Source organism: Erinaceus europaeus, chromosome 1, assembly GCF_950295315.1.
Source record: "Erinaceus europaeus chromosome 1, mEriEur2.1, whole genome shotgun sequence".
Taxonomy (NCBI): domain Eukaryota; kingdom Metazoa; phylum Chordata; class Mammalia; order Eulipotyphla; family Erinaceidae; genus Erinaceus; species Erinaceus europaeus.
Genome location: NC_080162.1, coordinates 88,856,062 through 88,876,050, shown reverse-complemented (window position 1 = coordinate 88,876,050; position 19,989 = coordinate 88,856,062). Strand labels below are relative to the sequence as shown.

Below are 19,989 nucleotides of genomic sequence, written 5' to 3'. Positions count from 1 at the left end.
CGAGCCCTCAGCTCCCTACCTGCAGAGGCAGAGGTGGGGGTGTCACTTCACAAGCAGTGAAGCAAGTCTGCAGGTGTCTTTCTCTCCTCCTCTCTGTCTTCCCCTCCTCTCTCAATTTATCTCTGTCCTATCCAACAACAACAACAGCTATAACAACAATAACAACTACAATAAGGGCAACAAAAATGGGGAAAATGGCCTCCAGGAGCAGTGGACTTGTAGTGCAGGCACCGAGCACCAGCGATAACCCCGGAGGCAAAAAAAAAAAAAAAAGAAAGAAAGAAAGAAAGAACTCACAGATATAGGGATATCTAATTTTTTTTTTTTTTTTTGATAGGGCAGAGAGTAATGGAAAGAGGAGGGGAAGAGAAAGACACCAGCAAACCTGCTTCACCACCTGTGAAGCGACTCCTTTGCAGGTGGGTAGCCGGGCTCGAACTGGGATCCTTATGCTGGTCCTTGCGCTTTGTGCCACATGTGCTTAACTTGCTGCACTACCACCCGACTCCCAACTAATCTTTTTTTAAACATTTTTAAAAATTATTATATTTACTTATTGGATAGAGACAGATAAATGGAAAGAAAGGGGGAGATAGGGAGAGAGACAGTGAAACACCTGCAACTTTGCTTCACCACTTGTGAAGCTTTCCTCCTGCAAGTGGGGACTGGGTGCTTGAACCTGGGTCCTTGTGCATTGTAACATGTGTACTCAACCAGGTGTGTCATCACCTGGCCCCTCAAACAGCAAATCATTAAAATAATCCATATCTTTTGTTAGTTTCTCCCTTATATTTACCTTCCCACAGTTTACCCCCATAAAAGCTTAAAATCCTTTCCTTTGTCTTATCAACTCTCTACAAATTTAAGATTTGCTGTTCTATGTCAGCAGGGCATAAAATCTCCAGACCCATCTAGCCTAGATGCTGAACCCAAGAAAATAAGGGGAAAAATCTCCTCCCCTATAAAGGGAAAAAAAAACAACTTTTTTTCCTAAATAATTATTTATTCATTCCCTTTTGTTGCCCTGGTTGTTGTAGTTATTGTTGTTGTTACTGATGTTGTCGTTATTGGATAGGAGAGAAATGGAGAGAGGGAGAGAAAAAGAGAGACACCCGCAGACCTGCTTCACCGCCTGTGAAGCAACTCCCCTGCAGGTAGGGAGTCGGGGGCTCAAACTGGGATCCTTACAATGGTCCTTGAGCTTTGCACCACCTGCATTTAACCCGCTGCACCACCGCCCGACTCCAGAAAAACAATTTAAAAAAAAAAATTATTATCTGCTGGCACTCACATGGAGTGGTTCCAGCCAAGGGGTAAGTCTCCAACCCTCCCTCACTGGCTCTTAGGGACGGTGTGATTCAGAAAGGAGGCATCGGAGAGTATTCTGGTAGAAACACTCATTTATTTGGAGATGAGTACAGATTTATATAGAGAATTAAACAAAGAACATTTTTCACATATGTCAGAAATTACAGGTTTCTTAAAGGTCAGCTTGCCCCTATGGTAGGGGGCTGGTATGACAAGAATTGATGCGATACATAAAGGTCAAAGCAATTAGTCTCCATGATGCAGTCAGGTTAATTATCCAAAGGCATTTGAGAGAAGCATAGGGGTTAAACCAGTAAGGTGAGGTAGAGAAAAGAAAAACAAAACTTGATGTAAATCATAGATATCAAAAGGCACAAGGAAATAGAATTTGGGGCTTTTCATTGTCTGGTGTTGGGGGTGTATGATAGACTGTGTTCTCCTTTATGATCAAAAGGTGAAGTGGATGTGTGAACTTTGAGTGAACCTTAAAGCAGGCAGCCATTTGGCCTGCTACTAGCAGGGGAAACTAAGTGTGAGAGGCCTGTAGGCTTTCTGTGAGCTTGAGAGACTAACAAGGAGAAACTGAGTCTGGGAGACTTTTCCCTCTTGGCTCATCTCTATATAATTAGAAAGGCTAACAAGTGGTCCGGGAGGTGGCGCAGTGATAAAGCTTTGGACTCTCAAGCATGAGATCCCGAGTTTGATCCCCGGCAGCACATGTGCCAGAGTGATGTCTGGTTCTTTCTCTCTCCTTCTGTCTTTCTCATAAATAAATAAAATATTAAAAAAAAAAAAGAAAGGCTAACAAGTGGGGTGTCTTTCCAGACCTCCATCCAAGGATGAGAGAGCTTCCCTAAGCTCTACCAGGCTTTCACATAGTCCCACAATTATCTTTATTTATTTATTGGATAGAGACAGTCAGAAATTGTGAGGGAAATAGAGAGGGTGAGAGACACCTGCAGCACTGCTTCACCACTTGTGAAGCTTTCCCCCTGCAGGTGGAGACTGGGGGCTCGAACTCAGGTCCTTGCACATTGTAACATGTGCGTTCAACCAGGTGTGCCACCACCCAGCCCCGGAAAAACAACTTTAAAAAAATTATCTTTACTTATTGGATAGAGATAGCCAGAAACTGAGATGGGAGGAAGAAAAAGAGAGAGACAGAGGTGGAGAGGGAGAGAAAGACCTGCAGCCCTGCTTCACCATTTGGGACGTTTTCCTCCTGCAGGTGGGAGAAAACACACACACACACTTAGGAAATAATACCCATCCGCCCCTTACTAACTTGAACTTTTACTGCAGTTATGAAATATAAGTTCTTCAGAAAAGCAGTCCAGTACTACCTTCTAAGTTACTTTGCCCTTACATAGCAGGCATTAAGTGAACCCTTATTAAAATAATTCTCTGAGGACCACTGGTACCTGGTTGAGCACACATGTTACAATGCACAAGGACCCAGGTTCAAGCCCCCAGTCCCCACCTGCAGGGCTAAAGCTTTGAGAGTGGTGAAGCAGTGCTGCAGGGGTTTCTCTGTTTCTCTCCCCCTGTACCTCTCCCTTCCTCTCCACTTCTGGCTGTCTCTATCCAATAATAACAAATAAAGATAATAATAATAAAAAATTTTCCCTTATCTCAGATCCTGACTGTGATGAACATGTAACCCTAATGTAGTGAATATATAAATGTAGTGAACATGAACTTGTAAACCAAGTGTAACTTTAGTAACCATAGTGCAGCTGCATAGAGTGATAAGACAGAGATGTGTGTGCATTAGATAAGATGTCAACCCGAACCTGACCAAAGGAGATGTAACTCTGAAACCAGAGGCAAGCTATCTGTAAATAGAAACTCAGAAATTAGCTAAAGCAAGCAATTTCCACCATTACTGAATGGCATGTTGTCGGTGTGGCTAAACTTAAAAAAGCACATATGGCTAGCTAGCCTCAGTAACTTAGCTTCCTAGCTGCCAGAGCACCTAGCTTATCGGGTTGCACCAGCAGAAAGAACAAAGCACCGCTTCCTGGAAACACAGCGGGTGGTGACCAGGTCGGGAGCCTTGCCTATGGACAGATATTAAGTAAGGAGGGGCCTGTGTGGACAGATATTAAGTAAGGAGTTGGCTGTGTGTTGTATGAATTGTATGATCTTTCTATGGCATCTAAAATAAGTAAAAACTATTGTTTTACCCCGACACGCTCTCTGAGTCCTTGGCTCAAATTCCTTTGCTCATGACACTGACACATGATGGGCTCCCAGTGTATTAAAAAGAAGAGAGGAGGAGCCAGATGGTGGCGCACCTGGTTGAGTGCACATGTTAACAGTGCGCAAGGACCCAAGTTTGAAACCCCGGTTCCCACCTGTAGGGAGAAAGTTTCATGAGTGGTGAAGCAGGACTGCCGGTGTCTCTCTGTCGCTCTCCCTATCTCTCCACTTCTGGCTGTCTCTGTCCCATAAAGATAATAATTAAAAAAAATTTTTTTTAAAAAGGGAGGAACCAATGGCAGCTCTTCTAGGCGGTCTAACCCTCCCTCTCCGCCCCTATTGGTGTAGCCCCGCCTCGCTAAGCCCCGCCCCCTCTCTAAGGACCGGAGCCTTCTTGTGGTCAGCCACCTAGGGCGGTGGGCGGAGCCACGCAATGACGCAGACCGCGCGTTTCCGGTCCGAGGAACTGTGTTTTCAGAGGAGACGCCTGACCGGCTAGATAACAACAACGCGCTAGACGCCCCGGGAGCCGCCAGCTCCAGCAGCGCCATCGCCATGGGGGCTGTGCTGGGCGTTTTCTCCCTGGCCAGCTGGGTGAGTCCGGGGTCCAGTAGCGCCGGACCCTCTGTATAGAAGAGAACGATTGGGAACCCCACTTGCCCGGACCCGAACGGGCCTCGGCGACCTGGTGGCCGGGACGCGGGGAGGACCGGCCCCGGGCTGGAGTAGGGAGTCTCTGGGAACCCAGGCCAGACAGGTCGCGGTCCCCGAGGGAGGTGGTGGCCTGTCTCCCTGTCTCCCATGAGGGTCGGGCAGCGCGGGAGGCCGGATGCCTTTGTTTACAGTAATGACGGTCCCGCCCCCGACTCCTTGCGGCTTCGGGGCCCGGGGGGCGCCGGGCGGAGGAAGCGGCTCCGGGCGGAGGCGCCCGGGCTCCTTCCCAAGCTCCATCTTACGGTGGCGTCATCTGGTTTTGCCTGAATAATATTTTTTTTATCTCCTACCATGGGTTTTTCCGAAGCCACGGAGAATGTTGCAAGCCAGGGGTTTGGGCACAGGACCTCGGTTCCCACCCGTTCAGACCACTCGTCTCGGAGCTTTCCAGCCTCGAGAGCTGAGATGGGGACGAAACGAATAAATTAGAGGGTTGAGTGAATGTAGGTTGTGTACTCTATATTTGGGGTGGGGGCAAATAAAGAGAATTATGGCCAAAAAAAAAAAAAAAGACGCCGAGGTCCCTCGTGTCAGCTTCCATCAAATGTGACCGCTTGGGGAAAAAGGGGTTTTATTTAAAATGACAATAAAATAATTTGTCTGTGAAGGCGTGTGGGGTATCTGGCAAAATAAATGCCTGGCACTTTTTCTGGTGAGCTGTTCTCTCTTTTTGTTGTTTTGTTTTTGGGTTTTTTTTTGGGGGGGGCAGGAGGAATGCTAGTGGAGGCACAAAATCCTTAGTTGTTTTGGGGGAACTTTCTCATATTCCCAGCCGCCAAGGGGCTGGAAGGAAGTGGGTTTAACTGGCTTTCCTAGGTCAGAACAAAGGAAGTTTGTTTACATCCCCTAGACCAAAAGGGTAACCTGAGGTCTTCCTGCACCCCCACTCCCACTCCCACCCCCTTACTAACCGTGGGCTTCGTCAGAGGAGCTAGATTTTTAAAAATCATTTCTCTGTTTCCAAGTTCCTCAGTTGGTCTCTGATTGATCAAGGACTCCATTATAACTCGTTCTACTATCATTAGTTTATTTTCCTTCTTTAAGTTGTTTCGGGGGCTTGAACCTGAACCTAGGACTTCGGTGTCTGAGGCATGAGAGTCTTTGCTTAATCATTATGCTATCTGCCCCCACCCAAGGCTGCTGATCTTTTAACAGGTTTTGTTCCACGGATAGGAGGGTCCACTGCATGAAGGGGCACTCTTGCACTTTATAATGGGTTGTCCTTCTTCAAGGTATTAACTTGCTTGTGACAGTTATGTAAATAAATGTATTGAATTGCTAGGATTGAGTAACAGAATACTACGAACTGGGCTTTTAAGAGGCTTAGTGGTTTTTTTTTTTTTCCATGTCACACAAAAACCATGGTGAAGTTCACATACATACCTGCCATCTATAGTAAGGACAGATGACTATTTGAGCTATGCTTTAAGGCCATTATTCCTCATTGTTTACATCTGTTATTTCTGTTGATAATGCTAAATTAGTTTCTTCTTGTAATGTGACTTGAGGTCATCTGTCAAGGCAGTCCAGGCATTTTCCTAATCAAGCATATGTAAGAATATCCTCTCTTCTGGAATGCTTATTAGGGGATTTTAATTGACTGACAACCCTGGTCTCTCAATTAAAAATTTTTTTTTCTTTTTATTTATTTATTTTCCCTTTTGTTGCCCTTTTTTATTGTAGTTATTGATGTCGTTGTTGTTAGATAGAACAGAGAGAAATGGAGAGAGGAGGGGGTAGACACCTGCAGACCTGCTTCACTGCCTGTGAAGTGACTCCCCTGTAGGTGGGGAGCTGGGGCTGGAACCGGGATCCTTAGGCCGGTCCTTGCGCTTTGCACCACCTGCTGGGCTACCGCCCAACTCTTCCAGGTCACTTTTTTAAAATGTCAAATTCATATAACACAAAGTGAGCTGTTTTAAAATCTTTAACCCGGTGGCATCAATTATATTATTAACTGTGGGGCTGCTATCATGTCTGTCTAGTTCTAGGACATTTTCATCACCCTAGAGGGAAACCAGATAGCTACTAAGCAGTCACTCCTTGCCCCTTTCCCCTTCCAGTCTCTGAAAATCATAATAAATCTTCTGTCTCTGGATATATCTTGACTGTATTTTTTATACAAGTGAAATCATATGACATGTAATCTTTTGTGTCTGTACTTTCTCAGCATTATGATTTTAAAGTTATTTATTCACTTAAAAATTATTTGTTTGATGGAGACATTGAGAGGGAAGAAGGAGACAGACAGCATTGTTGCTTCACTGATTATGAAGCTTCTGCCCTGCAGAGGGCACTTGGGGTTTGAACTTGGGTCCTTGCACTTTGTAAGATGTGCATTCTGTGCTACTTTGAACATCCATATACAGGCTTTTGTTTGAATACAAGTTTTGGTGCTTTTGGGTGTATGTTTAGGGGTACAGTTGCAGTGTCATGGTGACTCTACATCTTTTTGTTTGTAGAGTTAGGAGCTACTACATGTGTGCTACTATTCCTTTTGTCACTGAAAATTTCATTCAGATAGAAACAACACAGAGACACAGAAAGAGGGAGAGGCATTACAGAACCAAAGCTTCTCTCTCAGAGCCGTGGCATTACCAACTGGCGCTGGACTTTGAGCCTGGGCTTTAAGTATGATAAGGCACACACACTACCCGACCTATTGTCAGGGAATTCTGCTGGCTCTCAAGAGACTGGAGCCAGGATGGGTGAAGGAGAAAGGAGTTTATTCCCATAGACCTAGAGTCCCGATCACTCTTGAAAACTCACTGCCCTGAACAATGGCTCAGTTCTAGTTTTATACCTTCTGACAAAGCAGAAGCAGGCTCTGGTTACAGAAGCAGATGTGGCGAGTGGGATTTGTATTTTGACCCCTTGTAGCTCTGGCTGTCTTCCTGTCACCATAGCTGCAGGGGTAGTGATATTCCTGGAATTACCCTAAATTGACATGGTCAGCTACAGATGTCTTCACCTGGGTAGCAGTGGGGATGGGCTTTACTCTCTCTCTCTTTAGAACAGAGGAGCGGGGTCTTTCACACTTAACTTTTTTTTTTTTCTCCTCCAGGGTTATTGCTGGGCTCGGTGCCTGCACCATGAATCCACCGCTCCTGGAGGCCATTTTTCCCCCCTTTTGTCGCCCTTGTTGTAGCTTCGTTGTGGCTATTATTATTGCCCTTGTTGACGCAATTCGTTGTTGGATAGGACAGAGAGAAATGGAGAGAGGAGGAGAAGACAGAGAGGGGGAGAGAAAAATAGACACCTGCAGACCTGCTTCACCACCTGTGAAGCGACTCCCCTGCCGGTGGGGAGCCAGGGGCTCGAACCGGGATCTTTACGCCGGTCCTTGCACTTTGCGCCACATGCGCTTAACCCACTGCGCCACCGCCCGACCCCCCACACTTACTCTTAATATAACACATTTTAAATAAATGCTCTTAGGGCCTTCTATAAATTTCCCATAAACATTTTCTAAGTATAGACACACTGTAAGCATGAATTTGCAGATTCCCTCTATGAACGCTCTCTCTCACCCTGTTTATTTATTTATTATTATTTTTAAAGAATTTATTTATTTATCCATGAGAAAGATAGGAGGAGAGAAAGAACCAGCCATCACTCTGGTACATGTGCTGCCAGGGATCGAACTCAGGACCTCATGCTTGACAGTCTAGTGCCTTAGCCACTGTGCTACCTCCTGGACCACTCACCCTGTTTATTTTTGGGGGGAGTCTCCAGGTTACTCCTAAAAGAAGCTAAGTGGTCCTTCCCCTCCTTGTGCCTGCCCCTCTTCTTTTTTGCCACCAGAATTATCACTGGGGCTTGGTGTCTGCCTGACTCTACTGTTCCTGGTAGCCTTTTTTTTTTTTTTTTGATAGAGGGTAAGAGACAGAGAGATAGAAGAGAAAGGAAGAGATACCTGCAATACTGCTCTACCATTTTTAACGAATACTGTTTGAAATATAAATGACATTTATTCAACTCATTTTTATTAGTGATTTAATAATGATTTACAAAATTATGAGATAACAGATATAATTCCACACTGTTCTACCACCAGAATTCTGTGTCCCCATTCCCTTCATTGGAAACTGCAGTAGTTCTCCCTTAGTCACAGATATGGACTGATATATATATATTTACCAGAGCACTGCTCAACTCTGGCTTATGGTGGTATAGGGGATTGAATCTGGGTCTTCAGAGCCTCAAGACACAAGAGTCTATGCATAACCATTACGCTATTTACCCTTACCCTTCTTCATTTTTCCCCCATGGTCCAGTCTTCCTTTCTAAGTCATATCTCCATTATTACTACATCTGTCAACTCCTATTTTAAGCATTGTTGACAGGCTGGGGTAGACAGCATAATGGTTATGCAAAGAGGCTCTTATACTTGAGGCTCCCAAGTCCCAAATTCAGTTCCCTGCACCACCATAAGCCAGAGCTGATCAGTGCTTTGGTGTAATAAACAAACAACAACAACAACATCAAAAAAATCTAAGCACTATTGAGCATTAATTTTATGTAACAATACCTGAGGAAGGAAGATTCTATTATTGAGTCTATTTTACAGATGGAGAAAGAGATATAAATTATGTGGCTTACGAAGATAAAATGGCACAAAGTATTCTCTTTAGAGCAGATGCCTTTAACCACTTCTAGCCAGCCATAATTCTCTTAGTGGGGAAATTGTCTTTGCATGATTTGGTGCAGTGTTTTCTGTGACATTTAAAATGTCAGGATGGTATCCACAGAGGAAGGTCTCAAAATAACCAAGGTGTGCTTTATTACAGGTTCCATGCCTTTGCAGTGGTGCATCATGTTTGTTGTGTAGTTGCTGTCCCAACACGAAAAATTCCACTGTGACTCGCCTCATCTATGCTTTCATTCTTCTCCTGGGCACTATTATCTCCTGTATCATGCGGACAGGAAGCCTGGACACTCAGCTGAAGAAGGTATGGAGAAGTAATAATGCCCTGAATGTACTTATTTATTTTTTAATTTTTAAAGGATTTTTACTTATTGAATAGAGACAAAAGATTGAGGGGGAAGATAGGGAGAGAGAAGGGAGTCGGGCGGTAGCACAGCGGGTTAAGCGCAGGTGGCATGAAGCGCAAGGACCGGTGGAAGGATCCCGGTTCGAGCCCCCGGCTCCCCACCTGCCGGGGAGTCACTTCACAGGCGGTGAAGCAGGTCTACAAGTGGCTGTCTTTCTCTCCCCCCCTCTCCATTTCTCTCTGTCCTATCCAACAACGATGACATCAGTAATAACTACAACAATAAAAAAACAAGGGCAACAAAAGGGAATAAATAAATAAATATTAAAAAAGAAAGAAAGGGAGAAAGACAGCTGCAGCACTCTTTCACTGCTTGTGAAGCTTTCCCCTACAAGTGGGGATTGGGGGCTTGAACCCAGATCTTTGCACATTATAACATGCCTGCTCAACCAGGTGCACCACCACCCAGTCCCTACTTGTTATTGTTTATACATTTTGCAAAATTTGACTTGTAGTTAATGTTATTTTTTTCATTGTTACAACAAATGAGGTTATTGTAATTTTATTTATTTCTTTTTTAATTTTTGTGTATGGCTATCGGCAAGACAGAATATGAAAATACTAGATCTTTTTGAGAAATACAGTCAGAATGGGGGCCTCAGAAGTGACTTAGCAATAGAGCACAAATGTTCCATATCTGAGACCCTAGGTTCCATCTCTGAAACCATACGGGAGCACTTTGAATAGTATCAAGGATGAAACATGGTAGAGCAGTGCTTTGGTGTCACTTTCTCTTAAAAAGAAAATAGTAGATGTATATAACAAAAAAATTGGGCCAGGTAGTATCTCAGTAGCATCACACATACGCAAAACCTTCAAAGAAGAATGATTTTGAGTCTTAAAAACTTTAGTTAACTGTCGTTAGTTTAATCATTGAGAGAAAATTTACTTTAAAAAGTATCCCTAAAATGTTTTCTTTCCATGTACATTTAAGATTTAAATATTTAAAATAGCCTTTCCCCTTTGGAAGAAGGAAGTGGTGTGAAAATTACAGAAAAATGGTAGATAATCTCATCAGGAGAAAAGAACAAAATTAGCACTTAATCCATTTGTGCACGAGTGTGCATGCATGCCCATACAACTGGGGTTTGTGCATGTTTGATTCACCGTTCTGGGCTTTTCGATTCCCCTCAGGGAAAGAGAGACACACACATACAGACACTGAAACACCAAAGCAAATGCTGCTGCTCTAACACCTGCCATCTTGTACCATGGTTTGTAGCAGGGTCTCATGCCTGATAATGTGCTAGCATTTTACCTAGTGAGTTCTCTCTTTGCTTCCCTAACTTTTATTATCACGATTCAAAGTACTTGTCTCTTTTTTAATATCATTTCTTTATTTATTGGATAGAGACAGAGAGAAATTGAGAGGGGAGGGAGAGAAATAGAGAGACACCTGCAGCATTGCTTCACCACTCAGTGAAGCTTCCCCCTGCAGGTGGGGACCAGGAGCTTAAATACCCGAGTCCTTGTGCACTGTAGCATGTGCACTCAACCAGGTGCATCACCACCAGACCCCCGATGCAAAGTATTTATATAATTTTAGGACATAATTGCAAGTAAATAAGGCGAGAGCCAAAAAAGGAAAGGAAAAACAAACAAAAAAAAACTATGGGGATAGTCTTAAAGTTGTCTTAAGTAGTCAGTTTTTTTTTTTTTTTTTTTTTAAATTCAGCCGTTTCTGTAGTGATAGAAAATTTCTGTTTAAATGTGGATATACCCATAATACTGGAATTTCTTTTTCCAGATTCCTGGATTCTGTGATGGAGGATTTAAATTAAAGGCCACTGATAAAATGGCAGGTGGAGGCTGTGATGTGCTGGTTGATTATAAAGCTGTGTATCGGGTCAGCTTTGCCTTGGCCATCTTTTTCCTTGTTTTCTCTCTACTCATGATTAAAGTAAAAACAAGTAAAGATCCCAGAGCATCAGTACATAATGGGTACGTAAGATTTACTACTTATTAATTTGGTATATGTGGATCTTCCCTTTCAGCAGTTAATGCTGCCATTCTTTTTTTTTTTCCTTTAAGATTCATTCATAATAGGGTGGAGGAGTACCATACATAAAGACTTTTATACCTGAGGCTCCGAAGTCCCAAGTTCAATTCCCCACACCACCAAAAGCCAATGTTGAGTAGTGCTCTGGTAAAAAACAAATAAGTAAATGCATCTAAGATTTATTCATAATAAGAGAAGCCAGAACACCACTCTGGTACATGTTGTGCTAGGGATTGAGTCAGGAGCCTCAAGAGTCCCATGCTCTGCTTACTAGTTGAGCTAGTTCCCCAACCTCAAAGTTGCCATTCTTGAGGATATAATATAGAGAATACAAAAGTTTGTCTACAGTTAAAACTTCTATTTGTTGATTTACAAAATTTAAATTAACCCCATTGGCATGAGTGATGTGCGAAGTAAGATGTTTTGGACCGGTTGTACATGTGAAGTTGTGTTGGTGCCACTTTCATTTAGAAGCCCATCATATAGAGAAAGTGGAGAGGAATAAGTAGAGGTCCCCCCCCCCCCATTCTTGACTATAATTTTCATTTAAAGACTGAAGAGAGTTTTGTCCACTTTATGAGTACAGCAGTTTCCCTTTTTACACATATAGTAATTGAATCTCAGGTTATATAAGTTGCCCAAGATTTTCAGTGAATGTTAGAAGTAAGACAGGTCTGTACAGTTCTAAGTTCTTTTCTGTCTGCCCTATAATGGTCTAAAGATCGTGAGCCGAAAGCCAGGTTTGATCCTGAGTATTTCTGTGATGAATTGCTTGATTGTGGGCAAGACATTACAGTTGATGTTATGAAAGAAGATTCCATGGTGGAAATTCCCTCAACTCATCTAGTAGTTACTATTTAGTTAACATTACTAGTGTACAACTCTTCAGAATTCTAGAAATACTCCTATCATAATGTTAAAAGTGAGGAACATTACAGTTACTTATTTCTCCATACAAATGTGAATGAATTTTTTCTCTCTGTTCACAGTTGTCCCTAAAGTGTGTGAAATATTAAATGCAGTAGCTTCATGTCAAATTAAGAAATAGACCTAAGGGGGGCTGATTGGTGGTGCACCCGATTAGGCACACACATCACCATGTGCAAGCACCCTCCTGCTCGTCACCTGCAGGGGGAATGCTTCATGAGCAGTGAAGCTGGTCTTACAGGAGTCTATCTTTTCTCTTTGCCTCTCTGTCTTCCCTCCCCTCTCAATTTCTCTGTCCTGTCAAAAAATAGAAAGGAAAAAAAAAATTGAAAAAGTGGCTGCTGGGAGTGGTGGATTTGTATTGCAGGCATGGAGTCCCAGAGATAATCCTAGTGGCAAAAAAAGGGGGGTAGGAAAGGAAATAAACGGGGGGGGGGGGAGGGGGCAGGAGGGATAGGTGGGTGGACAGCATAATGGATATGTAAAGAGACTTATGCCTGAGGCTTCAAAAGTCCTGGGCTCAATCCCCTCACCACCATAAGCCAGAGCTGAGTAGTGCTCTGGTTTCAAAGAAAGAAGGAAAAGAAAAGATGGTCTGGGAGGTGGCACAGTGGATAAAGGGTTGAACTCTCAAGCATGAGGTCCTGAGTGCCATCCCTGGCTGCACACATGCTAGAGTGATGTCTGGTCCTTTCCTCTAATAAACCCAAGCAACTATGTTAGAAATGCTACTAAGGGGAGTCAGGTGGTAGCCCAGCGGGTTAAGCACAGGTGGTGCAAAGCGCAAGGACCAGTCTAAGGACCCCGGTTCGAGCCTTTGGCTCCCCACCTGCAGGGGAGTAACTTCACTGGCGGTGAAGCAGGTTTGCAGGTGTCTATCTTTCCCCCTCTCTGTCTTCCCCTCCTCTCCATTTATCTCTGGTCTATCCAACAACAACAGTAATAACTACAACAATAAAACAAGGGCAACAAAAGGGAATAAATAAATATAAAAAAAGAAAGAAGTGCTACTAAGACTTAATTTTTGCATTTCAGAAAGCCATCTTTCTTTTTGCTGTTGGGGCTTGAACCTTTCTTAAATATTATATATCACTGGATAAAGACAGAGACATTGAGAGGAGGGGGAGAGAGAGATCTACAGCCCTGCTTCACCACTTGAGAAGCTTTCCCCCTGCAGGGGAAAAGCCTTAGGGGTGTGAGCCTGGGTCCTTGTACCCTTTAATGTGAGCATTTAACCAGGTGTGCCACCGCCTGCCCCCCCCCCCCCCAATTTTTTCTTAGTGAAGAAAAAGCGGAACATTTCATAAATGTATTTTCTATTTAATAGGTTTTGGTTCTTCAAAATTGCTGCCATTGTTGGTATCATGATTGGCTCTTTCTACATTCCCGGGGGCCATTTCACCACTGGTATGGCTTACTATTTAACTACATTTAATATATGTCAGTTCTACGAGTAATTGAGTTAAAGCTACATCTTCATTACTGATTTACTGAACTGGTACTTAAATGAAGTGATGCTGAATTACAACATTTGGTACTAATATATTGACTGATTAATTAAAGTCAGAAGGCATTTACCCGGTTTCTCAGCTATTCTGTAATTATATGTTAATCATTTGCCAGTATTTTAATACTTTACCTTCTCACTTGGTTGTACTATGTTAATTGGAGAGCTTGTTACAAAAAGACTTGTAATTCATTTGCTGTACTTAACCTGTGTCCTTAACATGTCATTGACACCTGTGAATTTCCATTGTGATCCTGATCCCCCTTCCTGCAGGAAAAGACTTATTAGTACCATTTGGAGTATCAGAGACTAGGTATCCCTTGTTACAAGATAGAACAAGTTTCTTCCCCTTCCACCACCCCTGTCCTCCTTCCACCTCCTTCCTTTCCTGGGCCTTCTCCACCAACCACTTGAGGCTGGCTTTTTCAGTTAGGATGAGACAGGAGGAGAGAAAGAAAGAGACCATAGCACCAAAAGTGCCCCAAAAGGGCTGGGTAGGAAAAGTTTTAAAAAGCATGGAACCAACATAACACTTGAGTTTGAAATTGAAGTAATATTGTTATACTACTAGAGACAGACTATTTCTTTGCCATCTATCTCACTTGAGTTGAAATATTTAGAATGTTAGTCTATAGTATTTTGACCGGTTAATACTTTCATGTTTTTGTTTTCTAGCCTGGTTTATTATTGGTATGGGTGGGGCTTTCCTCTTCATCCTCATTCAACTGGTGCTGTTGGTAGACTGTGCTCACTCTTGGAATGAATCCTGGGTAAATAATATGGAAGAAGGAAACCCAAGGTGCTGGTATGCCGGTAGGTATATAAACTCACCTATGAAAACTACTGCACTGTGCTACATTAAACTTTGTGTACAATGCAAATCTCTATTAATTAAATGTATGAACTATTTTTTTTAAACTTTTTTTTTTTAATGTATACCAGAGTACTGCTCAGTTTATGGCTCTGGTTTATGGTGGTGTGGGGGGATTGAACCTGGGACTTTGGAACCTCAGGCATGAGAATCCATTTGTATAACCATTATGCTATCTTCTACCCCCACTCTTAAAACTTAAAAACTATTATTATTGTTGTTGTTGTTGTTATTATTGTTGTTGTTATTTGCCTCTAGAGTTATTGCTGGGGCTCAGTGCCTGCACTACAAATTCACGACTGCGGGAGGCCATTTTTTCAGCTCTTGTTGCCCTTTTTATTATTGTTATTGGTGGTGGTTTTGGATAGAACAGAGAGGTCGGGAAGACAGGGAGAGGTGGCTAGGTGGTGGTGCACCTGGCTAAGCACACACATTACGGTGTACAAGGACCCAGGCTCAAGCCCCTGGTCCCCACCTGCAGGGGGAAAGCTTCACAAGTGGTGAAACAGGGCTGCAGATATCTCTGTTTTCTTTCCCTCTCTTATCTCCCCCTCCCCTCTCAATTTCTGTCTATATCCAATAATAAATAAAGAAGATAAAAATAAAATGATTTCTCTTTTTCAAAAAAAAAAAGGGAGAGAGAAAGATAGACACTTGCAGACCTGCTTCACTGCTTGTGATATGACACACACACACACCCCGCAGGTGGGGGAGCCAGGGGCTCAAACTGGCATCCTTGAGCCAGTCCTTGTGCTTCACACCATGTGCGCTTAATCCGCTGTGCTACTGCCTGGCCCCCAAAAGCTTTTTCTTAATGAGGGAGAAAGGAAGTGAGAGAAAGAACCAAAATATTCTGGCCCTAGTGATGTTGGGCATCAAGGACCTCATTCTTGTGAGTTCAACACTTTATCCAATGGACAAGAAACAAATTGGGCCCATGTGTGAGGTATCTGCTTACATATGTCAGACAGATGAAATAGTCCTCACTGATTTGTTCAAGTATAATCTTACACTCTGTAAAATCTTTTTTTTTTTCACCAGAGTACTGTTTGGTTTTCAGTTTTGGTTTATGGTGGTTCAGGGGATTGAACTTGGGACACTGGAGCCTCAGGCATGAGAGTGTTTGCATAACCATTATGCTATCTGCCCCCATCCTACTCTGTAAAATATTCTGCAAAATCTATACTTTGGGGACTGGGTAGTAGCACAGTGGATTAGGACCGGCGTAAGGATCTCGGTTTGAGCCTCTGGCTTCGCTTCACAGGCAGTGAAGCAGGTCTGCAGGTGTCTTATCTTTTTCTCCCCATCTCTGTCTTCCTGTCCTCTCTCGATTTCTCTCTGTCCTATCCAACATCAACAATGATAAACAACAAAGGGCAACAAAATAGGAAAAATGGCCTTCAAGAGCAGTGGATTTATAGAGCAGGCCCCTAGCTTGAGCAATAACTTGGAGGTAAAAAAACAAAAAACAAAACAAAACAAAAAAACAACTAATAAACTTTTTTTCTTGGGAAATGGGGGTAGATAGCATAATAGTTATGCAAAGAAACCCTCATAGTGCTGGGGAGACAGCATAATGGTTATGCAAACAGACTGTCATGCCTGAGGCTCCTAAGTCCCGGGTTCAATCCCCCACACCACCAGAAGCCAGAGCTGAGCAGTGCTCTGGTGTTTCTCTCTCTGCATCTCTCTCTCTCTCTCTCTCTCTCTCTCTCTCTCAAAAATAAATAAATAAATAAAATTTAAAAAGACTTTATAAAATGCTTAAAAAAAAAAAAAAAAGAAACCCTCATACCTGAGGCTTCATAGTCTCAGGTTCAATCCCCTACACCACCATAAGCTACAGCAGATCAGTGCTTTGGTAAAAACAGAAATAGAAAACAAAAAATTTTATTTATTTTTTTAGTGGGGAAAGGGGCACCAAAAATAATCATTGTTCAGATTTCTTGCTTTGCCTTCTCTGCCGTTATTGAAGTAAAAGGTTTCACAGATAGTTCAACTCAAGTGATTATTGCTGCCTGTTGGCATATTGATCTATATCCTTCTCAGCTTTTTCTGTGTGTATCTTTATAGGAAAAAAAGTAAGCCATTCATTGAAAAGTACCTAATATGTTTGCATTTTATTCTGTTTAAAAATCTATCATACATTCTCATAGTTTGATTATTATAATAATTGTCTGATATATCTTTGAATATAGTTTTATTATTTTCTTGGACTAAACTAGAAGTAGAAGAGTTAAATGATTTTTGGTATATATTAGCATATTTTCCAATTTTCACCTTATTTAGCTTGCTTCTTTTAAAGTCTTAAAGATAGTACTATATTCATCACAAATTGATTTTTTTTTTTTTTTTCTGCCAGAACACTACTCACCTCTGGCTTACGGTGGTGTTCAGTTTTAAATCTGGGACCTCCAGTGTTTCAGGCTGTTGCACTACTCCTTGTTGCTCTCTCCCTGGCCCTTAATGATAGAATGTTATGAAAAGTAAAATATATTTCTCTACCCACCCACCTGCAACCATCTATGGCAGCTTTAGCTCTCTAGCTTTGCTCCCCAAATGTAACCACCTTTTATTGGATCTTTACGTATTTATGTATATACACAAAATTTGGTATTTAAGTATAAATAGGTTTTCTACATATTGTCCTGTGGCTTGCTCTTTTATTATATGACTATCCCTCCAAACTAGTAGATATAAGTATGTATATCTTATTTAAGAATTTGAATTTGATGGGAGGTGGTACAGAGGCTAGAACTTTGGGGTTAAAAAGCATGAGCTCCTGGGAGTCGGGCTGTAGCGCAGCGGGTTAAGCGCAGGTGGCGCAAAGCGCAGGGACCGGCATAAGGATCCCGGTTCGAGCCCCGGCTCCCCACCTGCAGGGGAGTCGCTTCACAGGCGGTGAAGCAGGTCTGCAGGTGTCTGTCTTTCTCTCCCCGTCTGTCTTCCCCGCCTCTCTCCATGTCTCTCTGTCCTATCCAACAATGACAACATCAGTAACAACAACAAGGGCAACAAAAGGGAATAAATAAAAAAAAAAAAAAAAAAAAAGCATGAGCTCCAGAGTTCAGTCCCCCAGCTTCACATGTGCTGGAGTGGTACTCTAGTTCTGTTTCTTTTTTAACATTTTTTTCTCAAAGCATGCTAGTCTTCTTCCCCCCCCCCCCCAAGGTTTATTGTTATTATTATTTATTTGATAAGAGATAGCCAGAAATAGAGGACAGAGACAGACAGCATTGCTTCACTACATGCAAAGCTTTCCCCCTGCAGTTAGGGACCAGAGGCTTGAACCCACATCAGTGCTCATTGTACATGCACTCAGCCAGGTGCACCACCACCCAGCCCCTAATTGTTTCTTCTATAATTCATTTTGGACCACTAAGTTTTAGACACATTTAATAATGAACATACTTTGAAGTAACTGGAAGTAAAAAAAAAAAATCATATAACAATGCATACATTATTTAATTTTAAACATGGAACATCCTTTAAGGCTAATAGAAATTGGTTTTGTCAAGTATGTTTTTAGTAAACACCAGCTGATTGAGTTCAACATTGCTACAATTGGTTCTGAATGAGTTTACACTGAATTGAGTATGCAAGTGATAGGAAGGGCTGCTAGTTACTTCGGGTATTTGTGAATAGCAGATGAGGCACATTCCCACAATTGTTTAACTTTATTGTTGACGATGGGTAATAGGTTTATGTAACCAGTAGCTAGAGAGCTAAAGCTGCCATAGATTTAACTATTTTGTTTTCCACTAATATAATTTCTGGCATTTTGCTTGCTGTGAATTGAGCCACTTTGTGTCTTCTAGGTCTCTAAGAAAAGCTTGTAATGTACATTACTTAACATTTAGAATTAAGGGTCAATTCTAGGGCCAGAAAGATGGCTTAGTGGAAAGAAATGTATACTTCACATTCATGGGGTCCTGGGTTTGATCCCCAGTACTGTATAAAATGATGGTACAGTGTTCTAGTCAGTCTCTCTCACAATAAAAAAAGAAAACTCCAGAGAAGTGAGAATTTACTCTAGCTGGAATGATTAGCAGCCTGGTTTTCTGATTCTTGACATAAAGGTAGATAATGTGGGAAGAAAATTCAGTGTGAATTGATTGTGGTGGCATCATTCTAACGTTTAATTATTTGTTAATAAAAGAACCAGAACTGTCCCACTTACTGGGATGTTAACATATTTTTATCAATGAGCTAATTCTCACACAGTCTAAAACTTCAATCTTGCTGCTTCTATTATTTCACTTAAAATCATTGACCACCGTAATTGTAAAAAGATGGAAAGATTAGAGTATGGCCACCATAATTGTAATCTACCAACAGATTTGGGGACTCAGAAAAGAGAAGGTGTTGGTCATTACACCCTGTCCCCTGCATTGCTTGATGCTGTCGTCTATTTACATAATCATTGTTTTGCCTGAGACACACCCTGCCTACAGGGTATTGGTTTAATCCCCACTGGTTAGAACCTTCGCAACAGCTGCTATGGAAGCTTGCTACCTTCCTGCTCTTTTTCTCCACCCTCTCTCCTAGTCATTTCCTTTTCCCACTTGCCACTTCCGTTTCAAAAGATATAAAGGCGTTGTCTCTGATCAATAAAGGCATTGCATTGCGTTCCTGCTCAGCCATGAGTTCCTCGACTCTCTCTCTCTGGCGAAGCTAGTCTGGCAAGAAGGGAGGATTATCAAGGGGAGGTTGGGAAACTAAGTCCCTATGGTAGAATAAGATGATGGTTTGGTTAAGGGTGAAATATACTGATATGTTTTTTTGGGAAATGTAGAAATGTACCTTTCGGTATCTCTCTCTCTCTGGTTTGGGGTGGTCTCCAGGGGAAAGGTAACGGACTGGTTCTTTCTTGCTCATGACGGGTGACACGAAGTAAAAGACACCAGGGAGCTCTCCAGCGTGTTCAGGACTCAGAACTCGTTTATTAGCAAGATGGACATGAGTTAAATAGAAAAACAAACGAAGGGAATTATTACTGAAATATGTCAGACATTACAGGCTTCTTAACGGTCGGCATGCCCCTAAGGTAGGGGGCTGGTATGACAGGAATTGATGAGATACAAGACAGTTATTCTCCAAGACACAAACAACTTAATTATCCAAAGGTATTTGAGAGAAGCATAGGGGTTAAACCCATAGGGTGAGACAGAGAGAAGATGGATATCAAAAGGCCATATAGTTTGGAATTTCTCTTGTCTGGGGTCTGAGGTGTGTGATGAAGTGTGTGATAAGGTGTGTTCTTCTGTGATCAGAAGGTGACTTTGAATAAGTGAATCTGCGGCCATGTGGCCTGCGGTTAATGGAGGGAAGTACTGGGGTTTCTGTGGGCCTGAGAGTCAAGAAGGAAAGAACCAAGTCTGAGTTTCCCCCCTTAATGCTCACCTCG

At 42.4% G+C, this 19,989-nt stretch overlaps 1 protein-coding gene across 1 annotated transcript in view; it reads left to right on the top strand.

Annotated features, from left to right (window-relative positions):
* The first annotated feature begins 3,952 nt into the window (after nt 1-3,952).
* SERINC3 (serine incorporator 3) overlaps nt 3,953-19,989 on the top strand; it is a 30,468-nt gene continuing 14,431 nt past the window's right edge. Inside the window, exons 1-5 of the mRNA XM_007530876.3 lie at nt 3,953-4,104; nt 9,015-9,176; nt 11,026-11,219; nt 13,532-13,611; nt 14,387-14,524. Of these exons, the coding sequence (XP_007530938.1) occupies nt 4,066-4,104; nt 9,015-9,176; nt 11,026-11,219; nt 13,532-13,611; nt 14,387-14,524 (613 nt within the window). The 5' untranslated portion in view covers nt 3,953-4,065. The remainder of the gene's footprint in view (nt 4,105-9,014; nt 9,177-11,025; nt 11,220-13,531; nt 13,612-14,386; nt 14,525-19,989) is intronic.